The sequence below is a fragment of the Labrus bergylta genome, chromosome 21 (assembly GCF_963930695.1).
Source record: "Labrus bergylta chromosome 21, fLabBer1.1, whole genome shotgun sequence".
NCBI lineage: Eukaryota > Metazoa > Chordata > Actinopteri > Labriformes > Labridae > Labrus > Labrus bergylta.
The window spans coordinates 8,233,691-8,254,639 of NC_089215.1; the positions used below are offsets into that span (position 1 = coordinate 8,233,691).

The 20,949-nt window shown below is 40.9% G+C and overlaps 1 protein-coding gene across 2 annotated transcripts in view; it reads left to right on the plus strand.

Moving 5' to 3' along the window:
• The first annotated feature begins 473 nt into the window (after window positions 1–473).
• polr3a (polymerase (RNA) III (DNA directed) polypeptide A) overlaps window positions 474–20,949 on the plus strand; it is a 34,901-nt gene continuing 14,425 nt past the window's right edge. For both annotated transcript variants that reach the window (XM_065949852.1, XM_020650012.3), the window contains exons 1-20: window positions 474–652; window positions 957–1,092; window positions 2,191–2,328; window positions 2,826–2,997; window positions 3,111–3,265; window positions 4,253–4,492; window positions 6,179–6,341; window positions 6,796–6,932; window positions 7,017–7,120; window positions 7,212–7,353; window positions 7,862–8,002; window positions 8,145–8,214; window positions 8,506–8,633; window positions 8,721–8,859; window positions 10,580–10,744; window positions 10,945–11,117; window positions 12,478–12,589; window positions 16,125–16,243; window positions 17,195–17,332; window positions 18,798–18,968. In XM_065949852.1, the coding sequence (XP_065805924.1) occupies window positions 609–652; window positions 957–1,092; window positions 2,191–2,328; window positions 2,826–2,997; window positions 3,111–3,265; window positions 4,253–4,492; window positions 6,179–6,341; window positions 6,796–6,932; window positions 7,017–7,120; window positions 7,212–7,353; window positions 7,862–8,002; window positions 8,145–8,214; window positions 8,506–8,633; window positions 8,721–8,859; window positions 10,580–10,744; window positions 10,945–11,117; window positions 12,478–12,589; window positions 16,125–16,243; window positions 17,195–17,332; window positions 18,798–18,968 (2,787 nt within the window). In that variant the 5' untranslated portion in view covers window positions 474–608. The remainder of the gene's footprint in view (window positions 653–956; window positions 1,093–2,190; window positions 2,329–2,825; window positions 2,998–3,110; window positions 3,266–4,252; window positions 4,493–6,178; window positions 6,342–6,795; window positions 6,933–7,016; window positions 7,121–7,211; window positions 7,354–7,861; window positions 8,003–8,144; window positions 8,215–8,505; window positions 8,634–8,720; window positions 8,860–10,579; window positions 10,745–10,944; window positions 11,118–12,477; window positions 12,590–16,124; window positions 16,244–17,194; window positions 17,333–18,797; window positions 18,969–20,949) is intronic.

Below are 20,949 nucleotides of genomic sequence, written 5' to 3' on the forward strand. Positions count from 1 at the left end.
GTCAGCACTCGTTCATAATGATTGTGCTCGCGCTCCTCTTTGTTGCAGTTGTTGTGCACACGCTAGTGCGGCTTTCATGTACCGTTTGTCAAGTTAGGTTTTCCACAAACTTTGTAATAATTAAGGATTTTGTGCGGTGCTGTCAGCATATCTATTGAGCGCTTGTATTTTAAACGGACAGTAAAACATCAGAAAAGACGGTCGTAATAAACTTAGGTACTTCAGTGTCAATCAAACTTCCACTCTTGTGTATTAAGTTATTAAACATCTAATTGTCAAACATATGAACTCACAATTGGACGGTACGCCACGATGCTTTCATTCATGCCATGACTTCATGCTTCACTAAAGTCCCATCCTGTCGGTTTAGGATTATTTGAAAGTGTTTTCGACCAGCTGCCGCATATTCACACAGACGGAGACGAGGTCGATCGCAGGAGTGACGATTGTCCCTGAAGGCAGCACCGCCGTGCTATCAACACATTGCAGGATGAGAAAGTAGACTGACAGCGTGCTGGTTACAGGATAAGTCTAGCATGCCGGAATGAGGACAGAATAACATTTAAACTAGTTCTTCTGGTTACTTGTGTTAGGAGACGTTTGCAAAAATGGTGAAGGAGCAGTTTAGAGAGACAGATGTGGCCAAAAAGATGTGAGTTAAACAAACCGAGGAACATTGCAAGCTAGTTAGCTCACCGGTTAGCTTCCTCAGTGGAAGTTAGTTTACAGCATGACTACAGAGTGATTTAAATAAACAACAATGTGATGCAAGAAACATTAAAAAGAAGATAAATATATGTGATATTAAAAGATTATTTCCGGTTGATGTTCTTGCTTTGTGCAGCTGACATGAGCATGTTGTTGCCATGGTGAGTCTTTAACCCCATGGTTGTTGTTTTTCTGTGTTTGTTTGTTTGTTTGTTTGTTTGTTTGTTTGTTTGTTTGTTTGTTTGTAGAAGCCACATCTGCTTTGGGATGAAATCTGCTGAACAGATGCGTCAGCAGGCTCACATCCAGGTGGTCAGCAAGAATCTGTACAGCCAAGATACCAAACACACTCCCCTGTCCTACGGTGTGTTGGACCACCGGATGGTATGACTCTCTTATTATTACACAAAGTCACATTTTGTTATTGTGTTCACAGTGAAGGGGAAACATTTCTCTACATTGTGGTAAACTGTATACTAGAGCTAAGTAAACAAGACATATCGAGATCTTTTCAATCCAGATATAGGGTAGGACAATATCGTTAATATCTCTCTCTCTCTCTCTCTCTCTCTCTCTCTCTCCCTCTCTCTCTCCCGCTCTCCCTCTATGTCCCCCTCTCCCCCTCTCTCTCTCCCTCTCTCTCCCTCTCTCTCTCTCTCCCTCTCTCTCTATCTCCCCCTCTCTCTCTCCCCCTCTCCCCCTCTCCCCCTCTCCCTCTCTCTCTCTCTCTCTCTCTCTCTCTCCCTCTCTCTCTCTCTCCCTGTCTATCTCTCTCTCCTTCTCCCTCTCTCTCTCCATCTCTCTCTACTTCTCCCTCTCTCTCTCCATCTCTCTCTCTCCCCCTCTCCCTCTCTCTCTCCCCCTCTCTCTCTATCTCCCCCTCTCTCTCTCCCTCTCTCTCCCCCTCTCCCCCTCTCTCTCTCTCTCTCTCTCTCCCTCTCCCTCTCTCTCTCTCCCTGTCTCTCTCTCTCTCCTTCTCCCTCTCTCTCTCCCTCTCTCTCTCTCTCCCCCTCTCCCCCCCTCTCTCTCTCCCCCTCTCCCCCTCTCCCTCTCTCTCTCTCTCTCTCCCTCTCCCTCTCCCTCTCTCTATCTGCCAAGTTAGTCTTATGTGTCTGTTTGGCTATCTAACAATCCTGTCGTACTTTTAGTCAATTAGAGGACCAAGTCTAATATTTTTAAACTTAAATTTTTTGTCAAATTCTTTGATGGCTTTTGTCAGATTGTTTGTAACAGTACTGGAATGTGTAAGCGATTTGGTCTGTGTGACCTTTTGCACATCAGCTTAAAGCTCCTGTGAGGTTTGTTTGGATTTAGGCGACCCCTGTGGCAATAGTGGCAACAAAATTCCTTCCTCAATTGTTTTACATGTGAAAATGATGACATCCAAAGTAGTGCCCGTCTTGTGAACGTGTCATCAATTTCTAATACGACATAATCTCATGAAACAACAGAAGAATAAGAAATCTCTTATTTGTCCTGCAGGGCACCAGTGAGAAGGACAGACCCTGTTTAACATGTGGCAAGAATCTGGCAGATTGTTTGGGACACTACGGCTACTTGGATCTGGAGCTGCCCTGTTTTCATGTCGGGTATTTCAAAGCCATCATTGGAATCTTACAGGTGAGTTTGGGGTCTAATGCATGAATTAAGACAAAAATGAAATTCCAAATATTTCAACTGTTCAAAGGGTAAGCAAGATGCTTAGGGAAAAAAAACCAATTAGATGATATATCATTTTAAAAATGCATTTGTAGACTGACACTGTGGAAGACATTATGCGAGCAAGAAGTGATCAAAAGATGTGTCCATGTGTGAGCAGAGATATCGTTTGTCCTTTAGGTGTCACTAGAGTATCAAATTGAAAAAGGTTGAAAAAGCTATGTTTGAGAAATGTGTGTATATGTCTGCTTTACAAGTCAATATATTTATGAATCAGCAATAATGTAATAGAACTAAAGCTTTAGCTCCACTCACAATAATTCAATTCCTTATTTTAGCTTGAGTACATTTTCATCGTCATATATAAATGCAACTATAACTAAATCTTCATTTATTTGAATTTATTTGCTATGGGTTTTATTTATACATTGTAATGTTTCATTCCTTCATGTCTCCAGATGATTTGCAGGACCTGCTCGAGCATCATGCTGTCGAAGGAGGACAAGCTGCAGTTCATGGATCACTTGAAGCGGCCCACCCTAACCTACCTCCAGAAGCGCGGGTTGAAGAAGAAGATCTCTGATAAATGCCGCAAAAGAACAATCTGTCTGAGTTGTTCTGCCTTCAACGGTGAATAACGGGACATTTTCATTTCTGATATTTTCTGTTGGACTGCGGTGCCAGTGGTCATGATGTGATATTTGAAAAAAAAAGCTGAGTTGTGTGTGTGTGTTACTCTTCAGGTCCAGTGAAAAAGTGCGGCCTGCTTAAGATCATCCATGAGAAGTATAAGACAACCAAGAAGGTGGTGGATCCGTTTGTGTCTGAGTTCATGCAGTCCTTTGATACGGCCATCGAACACAACAAAGTGATGGAGCCTCTGCTGACCAGAGCGCAGGTGAGCTTTGTACTCCTTCTGGACATAAATAGGTAGCTCAAGTGATTGTGAGTACATTTCACCGACTAACACTGTGTGCAATTGAGAGGCGAAAGCAAGACAACCCCCAAAAAAGGGTACATTGTTGTATGTGGTGTCCACAGACAATTTCTCACTCCATACGAGGAGAGCTGGACATTGCCGTAGAAGGGCAGCAACCCAGCAGCTCCTCCTTTTGTGCAAGTGGGAACAGGAGGAGCACAGCCAGAGCGCTACACAATGACCTCCAGCAGGCTACTGGTGTGCATGTGTTCTGATTGTTAGAAAGAGACTCCCTGTGGGTAGCATGAAGGCCTGACATCCTCCTGTTGGAACCTGTGCCCTCAGCCCAGTACTGTTGCACGTCAACTGACATGCAGCAGTCTTGAGACATTTTGTTTTTCTGCCTGTAACATCATCCAGCGTGATCAGTTTTACAATGGGTCAGTGGTGAAGGGTCGCGCAGACCTCCGTGTCATAGCCAACGGTACCCTGATCACTGTCAGGTACCGGGATGAAATGCTCAGAGCGATTGTCAGACCTAGCCCCGGTGCAGGGGGGCCCGGGTTCCTCCTGGTGCAGGACAATGCCTGGCCTCATGTTGCCACAGTGTGTAGGCAGTTCCAGGATGACGGAGGCATTGAAGCCATTGACTGGCCCTCTCGATCCCCTGGCCTAAATCACATTGAGCACTTAATGCCGCCAAGCCAAGTACCCTCACAGACTGTCCAGGAGCTCACTGATGCCCTGATCCAGGTCTAGGAGCTGATCCTTAGGGACACTGATTCAACTAATCAGGAGCGTTCCCAGATGTCAGGAGTTCATACAGGCATGCGGGGGCTATTCACACGACTCAGTCATATTATGAGTTGCCGTGATAAAAATCCATGCACATATTTTTTTAAAATCAAGATTTATCTCGCCCTGCATTTCCCCCTTATTTTGTCTGTATTTCTGTTCTTTCTCCAGGAGAACCTGAACCCTTTGGTGGTCCTGAACATGTTCAAAAGGATTCCCCAAGAGGACATTCCCCTGTTGCTCATGAACCCCGAGGCCGGGAAACCTGCGGACCTCATCCTCACCCGCCTCCTGGTGCCTCCCCTCTGCATACGCCCCTCTGTGGTCAGCGACCTGAAGTCAGGCACCAACGAGGACGACCTCACCATGAAGCTCACTGAGATTATCTTCCTCAATGATGTCATCAAAAAGGTTAGACATTTTTCATTTACTCTGGCATCAGCTGTGTGTCCCATTTCAGGGCTAGCATCCTTCAAAGGACCCAGCCTTGGTAGCCTACGCCGACCACTCAGGCCCGAACTGAAAAGAGATGGTTTAATAGAAGATTTCCTGTTTGTGTCATCAGCTTTTACCACCCTTAACCTATGATCCTGTTGCCAAGAAACCATGAAAGCTTCATCAGAACTATCTTACATAACCAGCGTCATAAACCTATCTTTTTTTGAAGTTTTAAGGCTGTTTTTCATTTTTAAATATTTGTCTGGCAGCGTTTGGCCTCAGATGAAACCAATGATTTACTTTTAGAAGTGTCATCGAGCTCTTGAAAGGGACACAATGAAGTTAGGGATATGTGGGCCACGTTGGAGGCTTCCTGCGCAGCCCTGAGAAAAGTAGGACGCATTACTGGCTGCATCGAATGAGCCTTCGAAATGGGACAATCTTCAATGCGCTGCTGTGAGGCTATCGGCCTTCAAATTCACCCGTCAAAGGATTCCGTCTCTGAATTGAGACACAGCTTACATGTTTTTAATCCATACTCCAGTTGAGGGTTTCTGCAGGAACTTGGACATTCATTTGATGACAGATAACAACTAAAATATTGATCTCATTTATAAATAATGAGCGTTGATTCAATCCACAGCAAAGGAAGAGATCAATTATTGAGATTCCTTCAGCCTCTAGGGAAAGAAAACTTTAATTTTCTAAGCATACAACTTTTTAACTTCTTTGATTTTTTGAAAAAATCTGGGTCCTTTATTGTCCTTAAAACAGGAACTGCCTTCTCTACATCATCTTTTTTTTCCAATAAGGATGCAACAGATCACAAGTGTCACTGTTTGGATCAGATCAAGGCTTTGTGTCATGGATTAGATCAGCAAAAAACAAACAAAACTTTCTAATATGACTTCTTTGCTCCTCAATTAGCCATGACTGTGGCTGTGAATCACAATGCATCTACATGTATCTCAATAATGTACTGTATCCTCCATACACATTGCTACAAATCAAATAATAATAATAATACACTAAGTCAGGTCAACCTGAATCCCCCTTTTTTTTTAATTTCGAAAGTGCTTTTTAAAGAATCTGAGTTCAACAGTAAAAACAGGCAAAAATAAAAGCTGCATCATTTCAGTCGTAGTATTTCTCATCCCAAACTACATTCACCAAAATGAGAACAGAAGTCTTTCTGTGAATATCAAATCTGCTTAAGTCTACAGAAACATGTTCATTGTATGAGCCTGTTGGCCTTTTGTTCTGCATCTTCGTCTTATCCCGACACAATTTTGGCAGGTGGCCGGTCAACATGTGTCTGGTTCTGCTCGAGGCTTCTGCCTGTTTAAAAGGCAGTTTCTCCATGCCACATTAACTTTGCTAAATGTTGCTCAGTGCTGTGCCTATGGTAGATTCATGTACTGTAGGGTCTTAGGTAAATAGTTTGACAAAGAGTACAGTCTGGACCTGTTGTTTTTGTAAAGTGTCTTGGGATAATGTTTGGGTTATGTGCTGCATAACAGTCTGTTTGGCTACATGTTCAGCTACAGACTACAGCAGGCTCAAAAACCAAACTGCCAATCAGGGTTGTTATTGAATGGCTGTCCAGGCCTCTAAAGATGATTCAATCAGCCCACATTAATAAACTCTTCTTCCATTTAGCATCGTATGACAGGGGCCAAGACTCAGATGATCATGGAGGACTGGGACTTCCTGCAGCTGCAGTGTGCTCTATACATCAACAGCGAGCTTTCTGGCATCCCTCTCAACATGGCGCCCAAGAAATGGACCAGAGGCTTTGTTCAGAGACTCAAGGGAAAGCAAGGTAAAGTGTTTATTAGAACTGTGACATCTTTTTCTGTATTTTAATGTGATGTAGACACACTCTGCGCAATTAACTGAACATGATATCCCCATTGCTTCTAGATTGACTCAAAGGCAGGGTTGGTAATTTTCATCAGATACACTTTTTAAGGCTTTTGTTGAAAGTGTCTTTAGGTCCTGACAGAAATTAATAACTTGTGTGCTCTCAAAAAAATCCATCATCCGTAGCAGTTGTAAGAATGTAAGAACTTCGACCAATGTCTGCCACGAGCTGTCTGCTTGTGTTTGTTGCCACTTTCACTAATTTATCCCCCAGAGACACATTTTATAGTCATTAGGTGCCTGGCAGGTATTAATGATGTGCTCTGCTTATTCGACTCCGTGGAGAAAACAAAGAAAACATTTTGAAGAACAGAATGACTCGTTTTTTTTTAAATTTACTGTGAAAACTTTAGGTCGATTCAGAGGAAACCTGTCAGGGAAACGAGTGGATTTCTCCGGAAGAACCGTCATTTCTCCAGACCCCAACCTCAGGATCGACGAGGTGGCCGTCCCAGTGCATGTGGCCAAAATTCTGACGTACCCAGAGAAGGTAAGAGTCCGCTGCACGGTCACAACACTGAACAAGCCACTTCAATGTTAGGAGTTAATAACGTCCTATGATGTCATGTTACAGGTGAACAAAGCCAATCTGGAGCTAATGAGGAAACTGGTACGAAACGGCCCCGAGGTTCACCCCGGAGCAAACTTCATCCAAAATCGTCACACGCAGATGAAAAGGTGAGGCTGTGGCCCGCTTCTCGCTGGTGCTTTTTGTTGATGCAATTCCCCACTTAAAGTAAAATCCACTTTTTTCCCCCCGCCTCGTCAGGTTTTTAAAGTACGGAAACCGCGAGAAGATGGCTCAGGAGCTGAGGTTCGGCGATGTGGTGGAAAGGCACCTGAAAGACGGAGACATCGTCCTCTTCAATCGACAGCCGTCTCTACACAAACTCAGCATCATGGCACACATTGTAAGCTTTGACATTGACTCATTCCTCAACTTCTTCCAAAAGCTTTACTGAATCTATCCTTTTGGTAAATCTATTCAGAAGCTGTTCCAAAACAGCCTGTAAGCCGTGGTTACATGGTTTCATTATAAACCTTTTTCGCTTGCAATGTTACCAACACAGGAGAGTAATTAACGTTTCTTTTAAGTTGAATTAAATGAGCTTGGTTCTGGAAGCTTCTTTTTGTTGGTGAAACAATATTTTGTCTTAATGAAAACCTTTCACAGTTTGCATGCAAAAGCAGTCGTCAGTTATAGGAGAAAAAGATGCGTCTTTTTTTACTTTGAGCAGGAGAGATTTACACATGTAAATAAATGTTTTTTTTGAAAGTCAACAGAATAAAACAAAGATAATCTAGATTTTTTTATGTTCCTTTATTCTCCTAGTTACTTGTCCACTGAACAGAAGTCTGTATCTGCTGTACAATATTCTGTCCAAGTAAAGTGGGCTTTTTGCTCCTCTCGACTTCCAGGCCAGAGTCAAACCTCACAGGACGTTCAGGTTTAACGAGTGTGTGTGCACCCCATACAACGCCGACTTCGACGGTGACGAAATGAACCTTCATCTACCTCAGACCGAAGAAGCCAAAGCGGAGGCGCTGGTCCTAATGGGGGTTTGTATCATCACATTGGCATGATCAGAACAATATTCACCCTGCTATCAGTGTTTATGTTCGGCGGTGGTGCTCTCAAAGAACTTAATGGCTTGAAGAAAATTGTCGGCACTTAGACACAAATTGTTATCTTTTCTTCTAGACAAAAGCGAATCTCGTCACTCCAAGAAACGGCGAACCTCTGATTGCTGCTATTCAGGACTTCCTGACAGGTCGGTGCTTTGACGTTTGGCTGCCAATCACACTGTGATGTTTCTATCTGTACAAAGTAAAGGCTCATGGGGCTTTGACTTAATCATTTATCAAAGGTGAATTTGTCTTTTCTTGTGTATGAAGGAAAGCAATTTGATGTCTAATAAGACATACCTCTCTAACATAGAATGTTCCTAAAGTACTTGTAAAGTAAAGTAAAGATAAAGTAAAGATGACAAAACACATGATTTCATGTTTTTGAAATGAACTGATATTTCTGAAATTAAATAGTGGAATTCACAATTTCCTAGGGGCCTACCTCTTGACCCTGAAGGACACCTTCTTTGAGAGATCCAAAGCCTGTCAGATTGTGGCGTCCATTCTGGTCGGCAAAGATGAAAAAGTCAGAATCTCTCTGCCCCGCCCGTCTATCATGAAGGTATTGCACTCTTCCGAGTTGAATACATTAATCTGGATTTACAACCTGCCACTCATTGTTTTTTCTTTCTGATGTTGTGTCCATCAGCCAATGGCTCTGTGGACGGGCAAACAGATCTTCAGCCTCATTCTAAGGCCAGGTAAAGACAGCCCAGTCAAGGCCAACCTGCGGACCAAAGGAAAACAGTACTGCGGCAAGGGAGAGGATCTCTGCTACAACGACTCATGTGAGTTTGTACTGGATGTGTCGATAAGAAACACTTCACTCACTCACTCATTATCTCTCTCATAGACTCACTCACTCACTCAAACACACATTATAAATACTAAGTCATACAAACAAAAAATACAATATTATTATTAATTAATAATTAACATTATAACATTAATAATTTCATCCCAAAATACTGCTAAATATAAATTTACAACAACCAAGTTACCACTGAACACATGTTAGAAAAATGGACTGAGCAGCCAAAGTCAATATCCTTGTTTTGCTCTTCTTCTTCTTCTTCTTCCTTCAACTCTCGCCATCACTTCTCTTTGTGCTCCAAAACAGACATCGTGCAGTCGCTTTATCTGTTTTGGCTTTGCAAGATTAGTTTTTGTTGCACTCGTCTGGAGTGCATGTGTGGGTGAGTTTTGGCATCACTGCAGGTGCATTTGCATACGATAATTAGCAGTTATTGAGAGGCTGTGAGTTCAGGTAAATAAATCATTACTTTTCTCTGTGCGTCACACATGCATATACTGTAACTGTGAAACACTTCATCTTGGCCCACATCGTCACTGAATCCCATACAATTTAACTTTGGGCACACACTTTGAAAGCTCCATAAGCTATTCAATTATTCCAATACTTACATCTTCCGCCTTTTAGGGGGTATGATATTCTATTAAATTGAAAGGCCATCATGTACAGGTGGGTGCAGGTGTGTTTATTTGTGAGATGAGTATAATTTCTACCTCCTCAGCTGCACACTAACAAACACAAGTGCTCAGAGACAAGCATGTCTACAAAGCAACAAGTGTAAGGTTTTCAAATTAAATGTTTGAAACTGAAGTTTAAGAATTGTACTTTATAAATAGAAATTATAAATAGAACATTTGTTCTATTTATTTATTTAAAAAAAAATATATATATATATATATATATATATATTTTTTTTTTTTTTTTTTTTTGTTGTGTATACCAAACCCTAACCCTATCATATAGAAGAAGCTGTTCTATCTCATCTTAACGTCTTGATGGAAAAGATTTGTGAGCACGTCTTGCAGTTCAGTCTACCGGTAAATGTTTTCAAAGCGAGACTGTGCGAGCTGGTAATCTTTAAATTGCCCAAAGGTCCTTATGGATTAGTGATGTGGATTGGTGCCTTCAATCCGATTTCCAATACGCATAATTACATCAATATCAGAACCGATTCTGATATTAGATCAGCTCAGTCCCGTCTCTCATTGTTTTGATAATGAATTAATCATTTTACTTATTGATGCTGGGCTTAAAGGTTAAACAACAATGTAAAGATTTGCTGCTTTCTGGGACATTTACAACAGTAGAGTCTTTGGATTATTGCCTGATGGTTAGACAGAAGGAGCAGAATAATCAGGATGTCACTTTTGGCTGTGTGAGATTATGTGCATTTTTATCATGAAGATAGAGCTGATATTTGATCAATGAAAACAAAATCTTTAGATGCAGAATTATGTGACTTAATGCAAATCAGTGGAAAACTTAAAATGACATGGGTTTATTTATTGTTCCTCTTGCTTAAGAAAGTTCACCTAATTCTAATTTGAAATGTATATATTTTTAAGTAAAGCAACATGCGATGATTGTTTTCCATCAAATCTGAATATCCTCAAAGGCGCGCACCGTGACCACGATTTGTTTTCTTTCTTTTTTTTACCTTTTGTGACGTTTTTAAATTCTTGTCACATTCCCAGTCGTGGTGATTCACAACAGCGAGCTCATGTGTGGCACTATGGACAAGGGCACCTTGGGATCTGGATCCAAGAACAACATCTTCTACATCCTGCTGAGGGACTGGGGACAGCTGGAGGCTGCTAATGCCATGTCCCGCCTGGCAAGACTCGCTCCGGTCTACCTGTGTAGGTGTTCTCCAGGGTGTTAGCAACACATATTTTATAGTGCATTGAAAAAAAAGAAATGTCTTGTCAGTCTCAGCACGGATAAATCAGCGGCTCTTTGCTGTGGTATGGTGTACAAAGGATTCAATTTAAATCAGCATGTACAACTCAATCAATGAAAATGCTTATGCTGTATATTATTCCTTGTCCTCAACGTTCAGCAAACCGGGGCTTTTCCATCGGAATTGGTGACGTCACACCTGGCCAGGGTCTTCTCCAGGCTAAACACGAACTGCTGGATGATGGTTACAAGAAGTGCGACGAGTACATCGAAGCCTTAAAGACAGGCAAGCTCCAGCAGCAACCTGGCTGCACGGCGGAGGAGACTCTGGAGGTAGGCATGACAACATTTACTCTTACATGAATAAGAGAGGTTATTTTACAAACATTACCTCATCCTCATTGGCGATCCCCCTTTTTCAGCAATTTCCTCTCTTTTATTCTAAAAACACTTTCCACCCCATGGCACTTTGAGACGGTCCCTCCAGCAGTGACTTAGCAGGAGTGTGACAGTTTTTCAGCTTCTATTGAAATTCAAACCAGCTGTTACGCAAAAGTCCAGGTGCAGTCAGACAAAATGTTCATTCCTTTGGAATCGATGTGGTTTCCCATTTTCTTTACAAAGCAGCTGAAGCAGACTTGTTACCAAACCACCAGGCTGGCATTTGAAATGTCACCAAGACAGAACATCTGTTAGAGAAATTAAAGAGTGCTGGTGGATTCTTTTAAACTGCTACTACTCTGTGTTGCGGTTTCTTTAAATAACCAGACTAAAGAAACCTTTTCAAAATGTGAAGTATGCTGTGTGTTGGCGGCGCCAGTAGCCCTAGTGGTTAATGACGTTGCCCCATGTACGGAGGCAGTAGTCCTCCAACAACTGGCCCGGGTTTGAATCCGACCTGTGGCTCCTTTCCTGCATGGCATTCCCCTTTCAATTCAAGTCAATTCATATGAGCTTTACTGGCATGACAGATCTAATCTATGACAGAAAACAAATGATTACTCCGCTATATAAAATATTCAAATATCAACAATCATAACAAATATAATAAACAACATTAATAATAACTATGGATCATTTTGAAGGTGTAATTACTGTGAAACATTGAGTGTCTTCATTTGTGTATACAAAGAACATATTTCGCAGCTTGTACTGCACACAGACTTTTCTCCCCGCATAGATAGAGCAGCTTCTGAGGATCGGGGAGATGGCTGAACTCAGGATATACAGCATTAATCTGATGGAAGAAAGCCTCTCTTAAATCTTTATAAATGTTACAGTGTGATAAGGTTTCACAGTTTGCTTATCATGAAAATAGAGAGCCCACTCTCCCTCTCTCTCCACAATTTCTGACTTTATCCACTGTCCTATCTTAAAAAATAAATGTATTAAACCCAAAAAAAAAACCTTTAAAAAAGAATACTGGGTGTTTAATCAAAAAATATTAATATTAATCCCTGCACCTCTGTTCTCTGCAGGCTGCGTGCCTCTCCCCCTCTTTCTATTTTTTGTCTCTCCCCATTCATCAGCAGAAAGTTTTCTAAGTTGCTAACGTTGAGCTTTTTTCCTCATGAACCGATTTTAAGTGCACGTGAGCCAAACATCTGTTGGTTCAAACTAGCTGTTTAACGCTCTTTTTCAAAAGTCAGACACCGAGGTTGTTTGTGTTGTGTGTGTGTGTGTTTGTCAACAGGCTCTCATCCTGAGAGAGCTGTCTGTCATCAGAGACAGAGCTGGCAGTGCCTGCCTTCGAGAACTGGACAAGAGCAACAGCCCTCTGATCATGGCTCTATGCGGCTCCAAAGGTAACATTCGAAAAATAAATATTTCTATTTTTCTGAATTGTTTTTTAATTAAATATTTTATGGAATAAAAAAATAGAAATTGGCTGCAGTTCCACAGTGAGAGGTCATTTATTGATCGCTGAGGACTTACTGCCTGAGGAAAAGCAAGAAGTTGGTCGGATAAGAATTTTAACGAGGTTATGAACCTTTTCGCTCATAGTTCCGATTTACCCAAGAAGTCCCAGTTAGTTCTGCAGAATAATAAATCCACTCTTTATTTGTTACATAAATGAGAGCAAGATAAAATAACTTATTGCTGAAAAGGGTCCTTGCATGATAAATCAACACCCAATAAATGTGCCAAATGTGGGCAGATTTAGCATTTTGGAAGTAAAGAGTAGGCCTGTCACCCACTAATGTTTTACATAGTAAAACTTAAATCATCCGATTTTGCCTATTGTTGCGTGATGGTTGAAATGTGTCTTGTTTTTTTTTGCACTCATTGATCCATATTCTCATAGGCTATGAGCCATGCATTATTGGGAGAAAACCGGCATACTTATGTCAAATGTGTGTGTAAGTCTGAGATCGGCATTAATTCAGCTATATTTGTGAGGAGCGGCCGGTCACCAGTTCAGGGCTGAGCAGGCTGCAAACTTGCCGATCTATCAGTACACCTTTTAATAAGAATGATAGGACACTGACTGTTAACTTGTGTACCTTCCCTCTGATCCCCAAAACAAACACAGTTGAATCAAATGTAAGTTTGCCACACTTGTATGTGTAATCTAAACATTGCTCACTTTAAACTTTTTGCAATATTTCACAAACTCAAAAAAACAAAGAACTGATTTTTATACAAGGAAAACTTTTTCCCTGTGCACAATGGAGCACAAAAACATCCCATTAAAGGTTGTAAATACTTCTGGGCTGATTCGATTCATTAACCAACCTTAAAAGTCTTTATCTTCTGTGTTTAATAATAAAGTCTAAGTATTTTGCTCTATGTCTTTTGGAACAACCTGTTTATATGAAGGCTGAGGTAAGACCTATAAGTAGGTAAAAGGGCGCAGAAGTACAATGGAGAGTCATGTTAGGATTATCCTCTCGCAACTTTGTCCTCCTCAGCCAATCTCCAAAAAGCAGCAGGGGATGAGAGCTCCATTATTTCATGACATGAACGCTGGTTCCTGACCTACCTGTATTTGGGGAAATGGTCCCGGTGGACATTAGATTTATGACCTCTATCAAAATCTCTGCGAGACTTGTTTCTTTCCTTTAGATACGACTGTGTGTCAGGCCCCATCCAGAGTCTGTGGCCTCCGTGTTCCATTTAAAGCAATACATTTCAGGGAAAGAACATAATGATTGAGATCTTCACAATGGAAAATGTTTTCTTCAATTCAGCTCTGAGCACACTGCAAGGCCCTAGCTGTAAGTCTGCCAATATTGAGTTGAAGGCTTTTACTTTTATTTAAGAATGCAAAATGACAAAATAATAAAAACCAAGACTGCATATTTAAGTAGATAAAGATGTTCTGAGAAAAGTTAGTTGTTAGGTCACAAGAATCTTCCTCACTCAAAGACGAGGGATAGTGAGAGAAACACACAAATCCTTCAAAATGAAAAGACAACTCAACAAGTTGAAAATAACTTTCAGCACACCTCAGTAAATGAGTAAGTGTTCTTGACATCATCTTAGAAGTTGTGAAAATTAAAAAAAAAAGGCAAATAATATATTTTTTTCACTGACATTTAATCTGTTTGTGTTTTTTCTTTTGTTCATAATTGAAATGGCCTTGAAGCCTGATGGTTCAAATACAAAAACACACATTTACACAGTCTCTGTTTTCAATTCAGAGCAATTAAAATTTGCCCAATGTTGCCCTCCAACTCTCTTTTCCTTTTTCCCCTGATTTTCTGTCTCACTATTAAAGATTTATTTCTTACCAACTTTATTAGTTAAGCTCCTTTTAATACGTAACACGCAGCCAAAAGTGTTCCATAGAAGGAAGAAACTGATGAGAAACAAAAGAAGAATAAAAGAAAAAGACCAAAAAAAAGGAGAAGAAGATTTTTAAAAAGAAGAGAGATGCTCGGAGAAGACCTGAGTTATCTGGCAGCAACATAAAATGACAATGAGCAAGGTTGTGTAAAGCTTTCTAAACAAGTAAAAGAAAACATGTTACTTGATGTTACACGGTCTGATTCATTTTATTTCTTGAGTTTAGATCCTGCCTGCAGAGTTCTGAACAAGCTGTGCTTTTCTTTATGGTTATATTTTTCCCTTTAAAGGGGAGGAGCAGAGCGTCCAAAAGCCCTGGCGGTATATGTCGTGCACCCCAGGTTTCAGTTTTAATAGAAGTCTGGCCTCAGCTCTTTGCTGCATGTTTTCCCCCACTCTCTCCTCTACCAGCCTTTCCTGTTTCTCTCTGTCACTGACAAAGGAAAAAATTAACAAGAAAATATACCTAAAAAATACATACAGCGGTGGCCAAAATTATTAGAACACTTATTGTACATTTAAGAGGTTTCAGTTGTTTGTGTTGAATTGGCCATTAAAATGCCCATAAAACGAATGAAATGTCTACAGTCATCATTATGCTCCATAAACCATAGAATAGAGCCATCGAACGGAGAATTAGGTCATTTTCCTTACAAAAAAAACAAGAATCATCAGACCGCCATGATGCCACCAATTCGCACAACAACCGAAAGGGGAGAGGTAGAAAAAACAAACTTTCAGACAGACAAGTGAAGCATCTTAAAATTCTCAGTCTTCAGGTCCAAAGAAAGACCTCACGAGAACTGTGTGACAAGATCAACACCACAATGACTAACGGTGAAACATTGTCTTCAAGAACTGTGCGTTGAAAAGCTGGGAGAAGAAGGACTTGTTGGCAGAATAGCAAACTGTTAGGTGGAGGCGTTTCAGTTGTGAATGTTCAATGTGGAAAATCGCGAGACAGGCTGTGGATTGTTTTAGGATTTATTCAGCCGAGATCAGACAGAACAGCAACAGAACACAAATGGCTGACAGACTTGTTATGTTAACAGTCAATGTTAGCAGGTACAGCCTACAGATTAATATCCATTTGGATACACTTCTAATAGGCTAGAAAGAAGACACTACCTTCACTTGTTAAGGTCAGACATATACATTCCTCCTTCAACCTCAACAAATCATATTACATTTTCAGCTCACAACAAACACTTGGCTCCGATTCTAATATAGATCCGCTGCTGTGAGGTGTCATAGTTCAGCCTACAAGACCTAAAGGAAGAATGAGCCTAAGATGGTACACAGATTTAAAATAATATGTCCACAAAATGACCAAGATGAATGAATTCATGAGAATTCGTCCAAACAGAATGAATAGCGATGCCTCTACATGAGCTTTCTCTACACCTGTTGTTAATGACACAGACTTTTAAGTTTCTCTTCACTTCACATGAGATTGCTTTTTTTCTGTGCTGTCATTGTTGGACCTTGTTGGACCTTGTTGACAGTCGCAGCGTTGTCTGACTTTCTCTCATCTTGCCTGTACCCCTGTAGGGTCCTTCATTAATATCTCTCAGATGATCGCCTGTGTGGGCCAGCAGGCCATAAGTGGCTCTCGAGTGCCTGATGGTTTTGAGAACCGCTCCCTGCCTCACTTCGAAAAACACTCAAAGGTAAGAACCCAACAAATGGATTTTTATGAAGTTGCTTCATTTCATTAAGTGTTATCATTATTAGAATTTGAAAATAGCTGCTGCATACATAAAAGCCAATGTCTTCCGTTTCCACTAAGTTTATTGTATATTTTGAATCATGTTCTAGCATTAAGGTCTAACACTGACTCACCAGCTCTGAAGTGCTTTGACATTGATTTTCTTTAGCTCCTCATCATGTTAATTCAGCCTCTGATTAGCTTTATCAAAAGGGCAATACAATCAATCACTGTCTCTCTTTAAGTACCGTATTTTCCGCACTATAAGGCGCACCGGATTATAAGGCGCACCTTCAATGAATGGCCTATTTTAGAACTGTTTTCATATATAGGGCGCACCGGATTATAAGGCGCATAAAATAGAAGATACTGCAGTCAAACGTTTGACTGGGGTTGCGTTATGCATCTACTAGATGGAGCTGTGCTAAAGGGAATGTCAACAAAACAGTCAGATAAAGTCAAACTTTATTAAGCGTTCTGACAACTCCGTTCACTCCCATGGTAACGATGTTCAAACGTTAATGTGCATATTAACAATATCTCCCAGCCTTGTTCACTCTTCTCCCAAACGTGGAGGGGAACTTTTCCCTGATTCAGTAAACACGTAGTAAAAGAAACAGTCTGATACCACTAAATCAAACGTTAGTGCATTCACAATATAGTAACTCTCGAAATTGTTCAACTTACGTATAAAACTACGTTTTTGAGAAAATTAAAGGCTTTTAAGTGCGCCTTATAGTGCGGAAAATACGGTATGAGTTTTGTATCATGTCATGAGTAGTAATAATGCTCTTTAAATAGTGAAAGAAACTGTTTGGATAAAAACATTAGGATTCAGCAATAACATCAACACTTCAGCTTCATGTGTCCAGAATGTTTAGAAACCTGTTGCTTAATGACTGAACTTCCACAGCTGCCTGCTGCTAAAGGCTTTGTCGCTGATAGCTTTTATGACGGCCTGACGCCCACAGAGTTCTTCTTCCACACCATGGCTGGTCGAGAGGGTCTGGTGGACACAGCTGTGAAAACTGCAGAGACTGGATACATGCAGGTAATGCCTGCAGATATTTCCCCCACTGTTCACTGTGGGCTGTTGTCCCAGAGACAAATTAAACCGTATCTCCTCCTGCACTATTCTCTCTAATGTCTTTGATGTTTCAGTTGCGTGTGGACATGCAAACACTGAATGTACTGTGTGTTTTTTTTTGTATTTTATTCTCAGTTGATTGATTGATAAAATTTTAACCCATCCAGCTCAGACTCTGGACCAAAACATGGCTCAAAAGCACCAAACACAGGCGCTTGTATATTAGTGTGGTCTATTTGAAGAAGCCTCTGAAACAGCCTCCAACCCTTGATTTATACATGGTTGTGAAGCCACTTTGTATGATATGCATGTCATGCATTGAGTTACTTCTAATTACTGAAAATAGAATACATTAATAATGAATATCTAACTGTTTTATATGAAAAGAAAACCAATACAAATAAATCTGTTTAACAATTAAAGGTCACATATTGTGCAAACTACACTTAACCATGTTGTGCGTCCCTAGCCTGTCTTCAAACCCCCCAATTATTATTAAGAGAGAAGTCCGTCCTCTCCGTCTTTTGCCTGCTCCACTTTTCAGAAAACGTGTGCTCAAACAGGCCGTTTGGAGATTTTCCTCTCATGACATCACAAAGGGCAGTAACCCCTCCCCCAGGTTGGTGACACTCCCACAGCAAGGTGTTTGTTCTGCCCTCTGAGTCGGCCTTCTCACCGTAAACAAAAGGGCATCCAAGCCAACCCAGAAGGTCGTGGTTGAACTTAGCTGAATTGTATTTAAAGCTACAGACACAGAAACAGCCTGTTCTGAGTAGGACTGAAATAGAGGGGTTTATATGGTAAAAAAGGATCAGAGTGATATTTTAACAAGAAACTTCACAGACATGTTTTGGGACCTCTGAGACTCATTTAAACTTGTTGAAAAGGAGGATAATATGTGACCTTTATGGAACTCCACATCACCAGTTTGACAAGGCTTTGGTATTTTCTCAAAGGCCTTTCAAAGTCTATTCATAGATTACTTTTTTTGCTCCTGTATGCAGGACTTTAAACTACAGCTGAATTTGTCTGAAAGGTGCTCTATAAATAAAGTTTGATGGATTGATTGATTTAAAGGAAATCTGGTTTATATTTCAGAGAAACGTTTCTAAAATGCCTGTCTGAGACGATAGAGACCAGAAACAAAGCAAAAAGAGAAACTATTGTTTTTACAGTCATTTAAGGTTTAGAGGCATCATGAGTATCCTATCGCTTATCATCACAGGGGCGTAAATATTACTGCTTGAAAGGTCAGTCGGAACAGGGCTTCAGAGACACTAACGGCTTGATTGGGAAGCGTATCTAAATGTAATATAGAAACGACTGAACGCTTGAGGTTTTTATTTTCAGCTCGGTGCAACTACAGTTTGCTTTCACAATGTGCCTGCTGTATGCCTCACCCGACTTTATTTATTTTTCTGCTATACAGAGGCGTCTGGTCAAGTCCCTGGAGGATTTGTGTTCACAGTACGACCTGACGGTACGCAGCTCCACCGGTGACATCATCCAGTTTATTTATGGCGGAGATGGTCTGGACCCCGCCGCCATGGAGGGAAAGGATGAGCCACTGGAGTTTAAGAGAGTCCTGGACAACATCCGGGTGAGTAAAGTCAGGAAGACATCAACTAAGGACTTGCTTGGCTTGGAAATTATTTAAATGTCTTCTTATTTTTGTCTTAACTTTTTTAATTGTATCATTCATTTCATTTTTTTTCTTCTCCATCTTTAGACACAGATATGGCCTTGCTTCCCTGCACAAACACATATTTTCAATAGTTACTTTATTTCCACCTAGCTCTCTCTCTCTTTTGTACCTTTTCTTTACTCTTGTTATTGCAGTTTCCCTCCTTTTTATTTTTTTAAAATCGTCTCTCCGCTGTTGTTCTGTTTGGTCTCTTGTGTCCCTAATATCTAAACCTTCATGGTCAAAAATGAGCACTGCACACTACTTTTTGACTGCTACCAATCAATGAAACAACAAAACAAAAATAAACTTTTCTTGTTAAGGGGTCATCAGTTTATTTCTGGGGCGGTATGGGAGAAGGAAGCCCTGTTGACTTTATTTCCACAGGCTCAGTCAACTTGGCCTGGATGAAGAGCTTAAAAAAATCAATATGGAATGTGCGTAAGGCTGGAAGACGAGCAGGAAATTAATAAGAAAAGGAAAAATATTGTGATCATGTCTAGAGTTGATCTTTTTCTCATCTCTCACTGAACTTTGATCTGGACAGTCCCTCTGCACCATTAGGAAAAAGGCTAAAGATCCAGCTTTTCATGAACACCTACACACTTAATGATATTGACCATAACTAGTGGTGTTGAATTAATCATTTAATCGATGCATCAGACCACATTGCTCCGCTGCACTGCACTTAGCCGACCGCAGCCATGTTAGCATTATCATTATAGCTGAAGGTGTGTTTAACCTGATGCCTCGCTGTCTCAAGTCCAAGATGACTAAAAGAAGGGGGCAGTGGGGATTCTAGAGTCTACTGTGGCCCCAGGCAAGAAATAATTGGGGGCCCTACCACCCACATTTATCACCACTATCTGCCATCGCCCCAACGCTCACTCCTCTTCCTCTTTTTTTTTCTTCCTGTTTCTGATTTCTCTCCTATAGACTGATAATTCCTCTATTTTTCTTTGTTGACTTTCATTGACAAACTTTGGTTTTCACAGCAATAATGCACGCAACGCTGAGCAACGAGAGTGAGTGCTGTCAGATGGGGCACCCTTAAGGAGGTTTCTTATTGCGTCATTGCTCATTTTGGGCCGCTACTGTGGTTTAAAGTTTGTGACGTTTATATACTGTTACTGGAGTCGGTGCATTGACTGTCTGCCCGCGACTTTTCTGCGCACGTCATTAAACGGCTGCATGATGTTTTCTGTTCGTCAGTATGTTCTTCTCCGCTCCTTTATTGTGATTCCGCCGGACCACATGTAGCATTGATATAAAGGCAAATATTCTCATTATAGCATAGGACTCTGTTTACTTTAGGATTGCTTCGTCCACTAATTCCACATCTTTTTTTTTTTTTTTACGTCACGTCTTACCTCGGGCTTTAACAAATACAAACGATCTGCTTTCTATAACATTTGTAATAAGTAGATTACTACAAGATGCTAGTGTTGTGGTGGACTAGACCCATGTAAAGCAGAGAATACATTAGCAGCCTGAGAGGCAGCTCATCCGCAGAGAGGCTTCTGCTGTGAAAAGACATAGGAGCTTGTTATGGAAATATTTCCATGAGAATACGAATAAAGACAGGGAATCAATCAATTCTCTTTGTGAATTTGATTCAATGCAGAGTGCAGCTAGTGATCAGTCTGCAGAGACGCTCAAAAGGACAAGGGGGAAAAACACTTTTATACATTGTCAAGGGGAAGGGGTGGAGATAGACGAACTCTGTTGTAGGGCAGATAAAGAATTTGGTGCTAAGCAAAAACCCAGACAATTCATGTCCCCATACAACAAAACAAAAGCAGATATTTCTTGTAGAAAGGAGAGGTCATGCAGAAACCTCTGATATATTCACCAGCCGTGACCTGACCACCGTCATTTTAGTAAATGTCACAGACAG